Here is a 12,071-nt window from a genome sequence, read left to right as displayed (position 1 = left end):
CAGTTCGCGGCTTTGAAAACTCGTGGATAAATGAGAGGCGTTGGCTGACATAACGGCCTCGTCGGAGGGGGGGCATTTGACGTCGACCCAAGTGTCTCCTCGGCTCCTTCAGGCCGTTATGCCTCGCCAGCGCTATCTCTTGCGTGTGTTGTGCGACGCAAGTGAGAGTGACGTGCGACGTTTTTTTTCCATACAGGATTTTACATATTATTTAATTGTAAATATATTTTTGTTTTACCTTTTTTGTATATATTTTGCTTATATTTTATTATAATTTATTTTGTATTGAAGGGTTATGTATTTGTATAAGTTTTAATTGTTCACGGGGCGCCAAGGCCGTGGCTTCCGCCTGTGACCAATCAGCGTGTTCAGCGGGCTCGCGAAGAAGGGGGGAGACGCGGGCGCTCAGGCGCGGCAGGGGGGTGGGAGGGCAGCCGTGGACCCGGCACGAGAGCCGGCGGACGTGTTCATGACGTCGCTCTGGGAGGTGAGATTGAACGGGTGCGGGATTCGCAGTAGCGCTAGACTTGGCCGTGCGGAAGTGTTTTTCAGTCTTGCAGTTGAGTTTGTTACTTTGTCATTCAGTCGCGTGCTTTTATCCTGTATTTTGACTCACGTGTTGTCTTCTGCTAGTTTTTGCGAGTCGCAGTTTATTTTTGCAAATTGGTCATGCGCCGTTGTATGTTTCGTGCTTTTTTACTTTTCTCCGCGGTCATTGTGGTGTACAGCCGGGCAGACATCCTATTGCGTGCGAGTCGTAAAGACTTCTATTCCTTACAGTGTGGTAATATTCGTCACGGGCGGGACGTCCCGTATTTTCATCACCATATAAGTGCGCGTAACCGGGTTTCGACCCACATAGAAATAGTCACAGGCGGAAACGCGGCAGCCCCATGTAAAGTGTTCAGCGTCTTGAGTATAAAGGACCATCAAACTTTATTCAAGTTGTTCTCATTTCATCTCTGGAGACTAAGGGCCGAATTCAGAGAGCTCTTTCGACGGTTATCCACACACCGAAAGGCTTTTCCATTGAAGCTGCTCGGCAGAGACGTTTTTCAGTGGTTGGTTGACTGCTGGATAAGGAGAGCCAACCACTTGAAAGTGAATGTGGTCTGAAGCTCATTCGAATGCCTGTTCAGTTGAAAATCGGCGGAGCAGTTGATGGTTTTAATATATAATTCCCACATAAAAACGTGTTCATGTATGTTTGAAATTATTTAAAACATTTTTGTCATATGGCAGATATGTAAAATATGTTTTGGAATTAAATATGCGTTTTTAAAGAAATCGTTTCGCCCGCAAAGTGTGCATCAGACACGTGTTTTGTAGCGATGGCAGAAGATTTGGATGAATTTCCAAATCACATTGACGAGGTTTTTGAATTTTTTGATGATCTTGAAAATGAAAATCCAGTTCCGCGAAGGTATATAAGAAATTTAGCAGGCCCGTTTGATTTTTGTCGGGATCAAGAGTTCGAAACACAATTTTTTTTCTCTGTAAGAAACTGCATCTGTTTTTCATGTTTTTTTTCGATTACGGTTTTGTGCTTTCTCACGAGATCAAAAATAATCGCTTTTTCATCTGGAGAAAACACTATAATTTTAGGCAACGTATCCATCTTAAGAAAATTTCTCAACCTCGTGTAGGGTTACCAGACGTCCGGCAAAAGGAGGACATGTCCTCCTTTTTATGTATTTTTTTGCGTCCGGCGGGATTTTCCTTAATGCTCCAAAATGTCCGGCTTTTATATAAAGTGAGATAATTCCTGCAATTACACTCTGGGCAAAGCGCGCGCTGTCCGCAGAGTCATCCCACTAGTAAGTAGTACTATGACAGCTTGACAGGTAGCAGCAGCACTTCCATCACAGCTACCGAGTCGTGAGCGTCGTCGGAGTGCGGCCCTGACTCCTCTCTGCGCATCGCTTCGATTCTTTAGCTCGCGGACACAAGAGTGACAGCCGGCCTGAGGGAGGTTATAAATCCCGAACGGCCACCTCGAGCCTAGCCCGTTTGGGTCAGCGGCGAGTCCTCTTACAGCGTAATAGATTTTCAACACTTTCTTCAGACTGCCCCTAAAGAACACCGAACACAGGACACACCCGTGGCTTCCTGCCCCTCCCGCGACCGAGCCTTAGGGCCGGCCCTGAGGGGGGTTGGTGGAATGACTGAGCAGGGACTCCCAGCCCAGTCCATGCCAAACAAACAAACACCCGGCGCAGTCTATCCTGGCGGCAGCTCTCAGCCAGTACGGCACGGAACTGTGACTCTACTCACCTCCTCCCAGGACAACTCAGACACAAACATGGACACTGCAAACTATCCCGACTCAGACTGTGAATCTGTCGCCTCCAGGTCCTCTGTTGCCTCCATCACTGTCCCTGCGGAGTTGTATGCGGCATACTTTCGCGACATAGCAAAGAAGGAAAGGGAGCACCCCGAGACAACTTCTGAATGGCAGCAGCAGCATAAACGGCAGAGAAAAATCCCGCAGGCAACCACGCCGCAGCCAATAGCGGTTTCGAACCGCTACGAGCCGCTCGCTGACACAGCGGGCCCCCCCACCACCCCCTCGACAGGGTCAGCTCCTAATACCGCACACACAATCAACCAGAACTCGCGTGAGCCCGCGACAGCTGTAGCATCCGCACAGGACATGACGACACAAGGCCCCCAGGGCACACAGGGCGTTGCAGCACACACTGACACCCCGCGCGCCAGAAAAGTGAGTAAACACGCTCTGAGGCTGGTTGTTCCTGACACCAGCCTATACAATCAGCTCGTCACTCGCATGCGAGCCTTGGCCCCTGGCGGCGCACAACTAGCCCTTGTAAGGGAGGGGCTCCAGATCGCATGCGAGCACGAGCAGGCATACCATCTGGTCAAGCAGTACCTCGACTCTGCCCCTGTGCCATACTACACCTTCAGCACAGCCTCAGAGCTGCCACAAAAGGTGGTCATTAAAATGCCTAAGCAAACCCCCACAACAGCCATCAAAGAGGACCTCGAGGCGCGCGGGTACTCTGTCCTCGATGTCTACCAGTTTAAGGCACGAGTCACTGACCCTGTTGACCCAACACACTCCTGGGAGGAACCCCTGCCCCGATTCTGTGTGACAGCAAGTAAAAACGACACGCTGCCTCCTCTCACAAAACTGACAGTCATCAACATGACGAAAGTCGTCATCACACAGTACCGAAAACGAGTCACTGACGTCGCACAGTGCAAAAATTGCTGGCAATTTTCACACACAAAAAACTTCTGCCGCCTGGCAACTCGATGCCAACACTGCGCCGGGCCCCACACCCACGCCGCCTGTCCAAACATCGAAAAAAAAACCCAACTGTGCAAATTGCAAGGGGAAAGGCATTCACGAGGGTAATTCCAAACTTTGCCCTATATATCTCCAGAAAGTGCAGGCCAGACAGGATCACGCAACCGCACGAGCTGAAATAATTAAGCAAACTGTCCCTCAGGTCACGCCAGCCAGCTTTCCGTTACTCACGTCAGCTCCACCTGAAAAACCATTTCGGCCCACATTTTCTTTCGCACAGGCGGCCAGCAATAGCACAACAACAGGCAACTCCTCAGCCCGCCCCACCACAGGACCAACCTCTCGTGACGACTGTACTGGCATTCCATCCGCACTATCCGACCTTCAGGAGCTCCTAAAATTCCTTCGCGAAACTAACTTCGCCTCATTCATGACGCACCTCAAACCATACATGCTCCTCGCCAATACAGTCTCAGATCCCTCTATGAAAACCCTCCTGCTCATTCAGGCCCTGACGTCCTTCACGGGCTGCGAATAAGGTCGCAAATGCCATGACAATACCATAACTACCTGTCCCCAAGCCACGGGAATCCAGCATCGCGTGTTAAATTCACAGTAAACACCGCGGCCAGCCCGCAGAGCGGACTGCACTGTGATTGGCTAGAGCCAAATACCAGCAGCCAACCAGAGCGAAGCACCGACTTCGCCACTACCAGCCAGTTTTTTCACCACAATACTCGCGGTATTTTTCTCGTACCAACACATAAATTACCAAATAAATTCATACATAGCCAGATAATAAAATTAAAATTAAAATTAATATTATTAAATTCCGCAAAAGTTTAATAATTAAAATCTAAGCAGAGAAAAACTGTGCAAATAATTGGCCAGAGCCAATTTCCCTACACAACGAACGAAGCACCGGCTTCGTCACAGCCAAGCCATAAAATTAATTTAAAGCCTACACTAATTAATTAATTAATTATAATTAATTAATTAAATTACTTACTCATTATTTTCTATTTTTGGAGACCAGGACGCATTCCCCGACCACCGACTAGCTTGAAAATAACACTTTCGGCTTAATGTTTAAATTCACCCATTCAATATAAAATAAAGACCCACGATTTTTCTAAATTACCGACCGTCTTAGGGCAAATGCGCAGGGGGGGTAAACCTGCGTTCGACCTCATCCTCAGTGGGCAAAGGGGGGTAGAAAACCAAAAGGAAACCCGGGGGAAAAATGGCAACATTTTTCCTCTGTTCGAAGACCAGCTGGGAGTGTGCTCGCTTCCAGCCAACATCACAACTTGGCAAGAGGGGGAGGGGGTTCATTCCTTCTATCCCCTCAACATATGTATGATGACAAAAAGGGAGGACAAGAGCCCCTAAAAAGGCTTGTACCTCCCCCGCGCTGAGGGGCTTCGCCCCAGTGATGAACAAGCGGCGACAGGTAGCAGCACATGCAGAAGCACGTGTTTTTAATATGCTGTATATGCGTAGTTTGTTTGATTCTTTATACTGAAACTGTATTAAATGCCAAAACATTGTAAAATATAGTACTCCATTGTAATTAATTCATGGCTTTTTTAAAAATATATATATTGTCCTCCGTTTTTGTGAAATGTCCTCCTTTTGCGAGATAAATGTCCTTTTTTATTATCAGTGTCTGGTAAATCTAACCTCGTGTCCAATCCAAACAAAATATTATTTTCAGCGGGAGAGCAAACAAAAGACAATCGAAATGAAATAGGGCGCTTTTCCACACACACTCCAAGTACTTGATCTAAGAAAATTTTTGTGCCATGTTGCCAGATCTTCACTGAAAGTGGATGGGAACAAGCTTTCAGCTGGCAGTCATTCGAAAGGCGTTTTTGAAGTATGAGAGGTGGAGAGTCTGCCAGATGAATGAGAGTTGGATGCGCTTTCGAAGGTAAACTCTGAATTCGGGCCTAAGGGCCGAAACTATAGACCTCTCTCGAAAGTGCTGTTAACAGACATTCACTTGGCAGCTTGTCAACCGTTCACAACGTATAAAGGACTTTCGAGAGTTTGCCAGCTGAATGCGCTTTCACAGCCAAATGGTATTTAAATATGGCAACAGCGCACGGTTTTAGCGAGTTTTGGGGTGTTTAGAACTGGTGTAGGAAAGCGCCCATATTTTGTTGATATTCATTTGTCTGTTACACCATAAATATTTATACAGAAAATGTGGTTCAGTCGTATCGGGTGCTTATTGCGATGAGTGTTTGTACCGAAAATAAACGATTGATTCCTTTCACCCAGGCGGAGAAGTATTTATTGTATGACTTAATCAAAAAGTACAAGCATATAATAGAAAATAAAAAAACAGATGCTGTCACAAACAACGAAAAGAAGCTAGCGTGGAAACGAATTTCTGTGGAGTTTAATGCCAGTGATGTAACGAAACGAGACGATGCACAGCTTAAAAGGTATGTAATATATGTATGCCCGTTTACATTTACTTTAATGTATTATGTATATATTGGAAAATTTAAACGCATTGTGTTGTGTATTTTCGTAAAGTGCCTTGTAATTACTAATAGATTCAGCCCCTAAATTATTTAACCAAAGAGGATATGTTATGTGGAGATCAAAACATAAATTCCGAATTCATAATCAATCATATAGGCCAATTACCTTTTAACAGCATGATTTTACTTTATTTTTAATTGTATTGTCCGAGTTCGTAAATTTCAATTCTTTTACCTGGTGATGTATTTTTATATGTAGACCCTTGTGTTTATTAAAGTGAATTTCATTAAAGTAAATAATACTCACATCATCTAGGTCAATGACAAGAACAGTGTTATTGCAGCATATCATTTAACACTTGTATTATAAATGTCCATTAGAATATTTATGTTCCACTTTACAAATGACAAGTGGCATAATGCCTTTTTATATAATATTTATCATTTTACTGGAAGTCTTTAGATTTGGTAACATTTAACGCAATGTTGAGGAATTAAAACCATGTGCTTATTATTAAACAGAAAAAATATATGTTTTCAGGTGTTGGGAGAAGACGAAAACTACTGCAAAGAAACATAAAATAGCGGAAAGGCAGCATGCAATGAAGACTGGTGGTGGCAGTGCCTTTGTAAAGAAGCCTGAAGTTGAAGAAGTGGTGACAATAGTTTCATCAATTCAACCTCACTTCGATCTGGACGTGAACTGTCCTTGGGACAGTAATGCTGTTCATCTCCAGGAAGCAAGAAATATTACTTTTGACATACAAGAGGTACCTCTGGCTGGCAGCAGTCATCAAAGTTGTGACATGTCATCAGCAACACTTCTCGAAACCACTGATGATGTGGACAATCCTGATATGTCACCAACATTACAGCTTGGTTTAGTACATCCTGACATTGTTTCACATAACGAAGAGGCCTCATCACACAGTAAGTAATTGCTAATTACCTAATGAATTTATGTTATTGTTTTACCAAATCACGATCACCAGCACAATTTAAATAAATAAGAGATCTGAAAGAGTAATATTTGGAGGTCATAAATCCGGTGAAATAATTTGTTCCAATAAAACTATGACAGTGTTTTAAATATTTTTAAAATGTTTAATACTTACTAACTTAAATATTTTAGAAACATTCTTATAGAAACATTGATGTAAAACTGTTTTAAAGGATTACTAATATATTAAATACTTTACTAGAATATTTCAGAAATACATATTATAAAGTCGAACATTAAAAATAATTTTATTTACATTTGCATGCAGCAATAATGGGACTTCCTCATAACAAAAGTACCTAAAGTAAAAATGTAAGGCCCTATTGAATTTTTAAAGTAAATTCTACCAATCTTATTTTATTTGTAATTCATATTCAAGTTAATGTTCTGTTAGTACAGTAGCATGGTATCTGCTTCATAATAATAAAGTTTGTAGGTTCTATACCTATGACATTAATAATAATTTGTGCTGTGAAACTTAAATTTAATTGTGTATGTTTTTGAAGTGTAATCCTCTTAACACATGAAAAATGCTGAGAGTAGATGTTTCACAATATGTAAGGAAATTTAAAAACATAAAATATTGCAACAATATTTCAATTGCAGTGGCTTTTTGGCAAACAACATTGCTGCAATATAGTTGAAACCTGTTATTTATCTTTCAAATATTTGACAACTTTTTAAAAATGTATCCTTTATAAATGTATCAATAAGTATATTATTCTGAAAATCAAATAAATACAATGAAAGTTAAAAGCCTACAGGGTTCCCACATACCTACATGTATAAAAATGAATTCTCTCTCTCTCTCTCATATATATATATATATATATATATATATATATATATATATATATATATATATATATATATATAATTTTGAGGTTGGTAATGTGGTTTTGAATGTGACAAATACAATTAAGTACTCTTTAATTGATAAAACATAGCTACCATTCTTAAGTTACAGCTTATGCATTGTAATTTCATTTTGCAATAACAGTATGAATAAATCAGTAACATCATTGCTTGTGTTTGTAGTGATATAGTTATAATTATTTATTGAATGTGTTTGTCTCAGATAACTCAACCCCTCGAGCTGCACCTCGCAAAAACTCTTCATTTACTGTGAAGTCGACACGCATGGTTGAAGCTGAAGTAAAAAAACGAATTGAAAAAATTGATTTTGAGATGGAGATGCTTCGTGAAGCTCATCGCTCACGAATGAAGCAAGATGCGGAAATCCATTCTCTAAAAATTGCAAGAGAAAAGAACTTGTTGCGTATTTCAGAAATTGAAAAGGAGATTAAAGAAAAAGAACTGATGAAGAATTGTTAATTTTTTTTTTTGCTTTCCAGTCTCATAATGTAATTAATGGTGATATATTCCTACAGTATCTAATAAAAATCTTACAAACAGTACATGCTACAATTTGTCTTCTCCCCTCCCTGTTGATCCCATGCTTTGAGGTTGGCATTAAACCTAATGTCTGAGAATAATTGTTTCTGATATCAACAGGTATGAGGATACTAATATTGTTGGTGTGATGTTTTTGCTTTTCGAAGCTATCTTTACATTCTCCTACAGATACATAAATTTTGCACTGCTGCTTTCCTCACTGCATCTTGTAATGATATGTTTTATGTACTAAAAGGTGTATTTGTAAATACTGGTGATAAATTTTGTGGTTATATACAGTAGATGCAATTAATGCACACTTATAATTTGGCGGTGGCACAAATGAAATTTATAAACTACTTATGTTTGAAATTATTATTATTGTTTGTCACTTACAAATTACTCCTAGGTGTTAATATGTAAAGCATTATGCCACAACTCATGCTTATGCAACCTAATCACATATATAAGCACAGATATTTGCATTTTCAAACAATTACTGAAGAGTTTGTGCAAGCTTTGAAATTTCAGAAATTTAGCAAAGTTAACATAGGTGTTACATGAAATGTCTCTGAATAAAGGCAGTTCTGAAGTGATGACCATTTCTGTTGCCATGAAACAAACCCATTGGTGGTGCAGCGACATCAATTTCATCCACCCATGGGTACTCATCATCTGGCAATGGTTCATTTGCATCTATGCTGATATTGTGCAACACAGCTGTTGCACAAATGATTGCAGCAGCATTTTCCACTTTGTTTTCAAGTTTCTTGGTGAGGCAGCGGAATCTCCGCTTCCAAATACCGAAGGTTCTCTCCACAGCATTTCTCGTGCGTTTGTGAGCAGTGTTGTACATTACTTCTGCCTCAGTATGTGGGCGAAGAAGAGGTGTAAAGAGGTATGGAAGACAGGCATAGCCATTGTCTCCCAGCATTAGACCTTTTAAACGGTGTTCTTCAAAGCAGATCTTGAGGCCAGAACAATTGAATATTCTGGCATCATGAAAGGATCCAGGTCTTGTTGTGCAAATGTCTATAATCTTGTAATTTGGACCAACTGCTACCTGCCCACAGAAAACAAATGTATGTTGAAAATAGGTGACCATGGTACACATTCTATCATGTTGCACAGCCCAATTTACAAGCTTTTTTATACAAACAATTTGTATTCATCACGTGTCCAACATTTATTTACTTTAACAATGACAACAATAATGTTGACATATTAGGTCAGTGGTGCCTGTTGTGAGGGTCTATAAAAATGCATGGAAACAGTGTATATGAAGGACCTCTGAAAGCTTGGTACCATGCAAATTATTTACTAGCAAACCGAAACATTCCACTTATTGTATTGTAATGCATGTAGGCCTTTAATAGGCTTTTTTTTTGTGACAGCATTTCTGTAGATTAGCTATGTTTTTAAACACCTACAAAACGAACACACAAAGACATGTTCATGCTTACCTGCACATTCAAGGAGAATATTCCATGTCTGTTTCTGAATAGTTCACCGTGGTCAGCACCAGGATTGGCTATGGGTATATGGGTGCAGTCTATTAGTGCCACTACACCAGGGAATCCTGCTATATCGAAAAAATGTTGCATTGCAAAATTCATTTCTGCATCTGTCCTGGGCAGTCTGACATGATGTCTTAGCTGACTAGCCAGTGCTTCAGTTACATCTTTTATTGCACCAGCTGCTGTAGTCTGGCTTATGCCATCAAGGTCACCGCAAACCTGCTGAAGTACAGAATTTATGCCCTGTTAGACATTAACAACTATTTGCCATAACCATTTATTATACAATAATATTTGCCTACCTACTGCAAATTCATGTTTCATCATTCCATATTTTTTTACCAGTTTGTGTTTGGCAAGAACTATGTATCTGCTCACTGACGATGTGACAACTTTATTAACAGCCACATGTTTGGGAGCAATGGAAGGTTACCAACAAGCATGTTCACATCCTACATGCACAATATTGTACTGTTTGAAACAGTGAGCGAGGGATGCCTAGAAGACACCAAACGTAGTATTAGGCCTACTATAAACTAACCTGAAAACTTCCTGTTGCGAAAAATCGTAAAGACAGAAGCAATTTTCTAATTGCTGGTATTGGCAATCCTCTTTTATCAAGTTTTTCCATGTGTTCCACATATGGATACAGCACATCTCTAACCACATTTTTGGAGAATCTATATTTCATTTGAAATTCCCTGTCTCGATAAACTTCAAAGGGATCGTGCATATTTCTTAAATATCTTTTCGGGGCTCGCGCCACGTTTTCCAATTCTTCAGAGAATTCAAATACTTCGTCAATGTGGTTTCGAAACTCGTCCAACTCCCGTGCCATGGTTAAAAAAAATGTAAACAAACAGCTGAACAAGCTGTTGAAACACCATCAGACCACATTCACCTGAAAGTGGTTGGCTCTCCACTTTGTAGCAGTCAACCTACATCCGAAAGAGATCTATAATGTGCATTTCAGTCAAAACGCACTGCTGGCAAATGGATAATAACCGAAAGCCATCTATAGATTCGGCCGTCCCTCGGCCAAGCGGCCCGAACCCCCCTCTACCGATCCCTGAGTAGCCGGCAGAACGGCAGCATTGTCAGTGACTAGTCGACCAGCATACGACAATATCACCCCAGATATTAATAAACGTTGTTAGTTCCATTAATAATTTCATGATAAACTAAATAAACAATGACATTTCGGCAGAACACAATAAATTAATTCAAAATACTTCCTAATCCTAACTACACACAGGTTCGGGTGGTCCTGAAGCAAGGACTCTCGTGCGTGAGCAAACCGGAGCAAAACACTGAGGATAAGTTAGATTCGAATCTGAAAAATTACCGGATCGTACCTTAATTTTCGTACACACCTTAAAACCCCAGAAATTCGTTCGTGCAACAACAGCCTAAGTCAATTCCTTAAATTGATGTGTATAAAATAGGAAAAAAAATTATATATGCATGTTCATCAACTTAAACGTGTTAATAAAATGTTTGCAAGACAGATCTTCAAAATTAAATAAAAATTTAAATGTTTAATTAGGATAAAAAATATTCGAAACTGAAATTCGAAAACAAGCGTAATTTTTGTATATATGCCGTCAGCCGCGGTCTCGTGTTCGTTGTCGGGCGCAAGTCCTAGCGGGGTGGCTGGCTTTTTTAGAGATTTCTGTTCCGGGGGGGCGCCAGGTTAGCTCGGTGTCTAACCGTGTGATGGTCGTGGGTTCGTTGCCCCAGCGTGGCCCGCTAGAACCGTCGGCGGTGATGGAATTTGGTTCCTGATTAGGTTGGGTTGTTTATTTACATACACGGTTCTGGTTGTTTTACGGGTCGCACGTCGCGCACGGGAGGTGCGGGGTGGACGTTTTATTGTTCACGATTTACACTGGTTCATTACATTGGGCGCGAGCTCTACTCGGCGGTACTGCCAGTGAGGCGTCGGAACATGTAGAAGTTTTGGTTACACTATTACACGATTACACTTGAAAAAACTGCACACTGTGGTGCTCTTACATACACGATTACACTCCACATGTTATCTAAGAGGGACACCTGCATGCCTCTACGTGTGTTTACTTATTAAGCCCTCACACCAGTCGAGGGTGGGGGGGGGGGGGGAAGCTTGATTGTTTGTCGGCCAATCCCGTAAATCGTCTCTACGTTGCGGGCCGGGCCACTTGCGTGGGCCACGGTCCGTAGGCTAAATCAGGTTCACAAGCGAAGTGTCGTTGTGGCCGGTGCCGGTGCACACGGCTTTTAGTTAAAGTTCTGCGGTGGCGGGAGTCGGCCCGTGCCGTACGTTGAACTGCCCCGCGTAACCACTGGTGCGGGGAGTTTTATTAATGAGCGGCTGGGTTAGTCCCTACACCGGAAAAGGACCGGGGACACAC

At 41.6% G+C, this 12,071-nt stretch overlaps 1 protein-coding gene and 1 long non-coding RNA gene across 2 annotated transcripts; one reads left to right on the top strand and one right to left on the bottom strand.

The window, feature by feature from the left end:
* Positions 1 to 4,955: 4,955 nt before the first annotated feature.
* Positions 4,956 to 8,678, top strand: LOC134540507 (uncharacterized). Its single transcript, XR_010076449.1, has 3 exons — positions 4,956 to 5,724; positions 6,308 to 6,696; positions 7,845 to 8,678. It is a non-coding gene; the product is annotated as an uncharacterized LOC134540507 (long non-coding RNA).
* On the bottom strand, positions 8,522 to 11,770 carry LOC134540500 (putative nuclease HARBI1). The gene is made up of 3 exons (XM_063383326.1): positions 10,220 to 11,770; positions 9,625 to 9,900; positions 8,522 to 9,224 (listed from the first exon to the last, which is right to left on the bottom strand). Exons 1-3 carry the CDS (start codon positions 10,514 to 10,516, stop codon positions 8,718 to 8,720), a joined length of 1,080 nt encoding a protein of 359 aa, XP_063239396.1. The 5' UTR covers positions 10,517 to 11,770; the 3' UTR covers positions 8,522 to 8,717.
* Positions 11,771 to 12,071: the final 301 nt, after the last annotated feature.

This window comes from Bacillus rossius, chromosome 1 (assembly GCF_032445375.1).
Source record: "Bacillus rossius redtenbacheri isolate Brsri chromosome 1, Brsri_v3, whole genome shotgun sequence".
NCBI classification, from domain to species: domain Eukaryota; kingdom Metazoa; phylum Arthropoda; class Insecta; order Phasmatodea; family Bacillidae; genus Bacillus; species Bacillus rossius.
The sequence above is the reverse complement of the archived record's forward strand: the minus strand, read 5'-3'. Positions and strand labels throughout refer to the sequence as shown.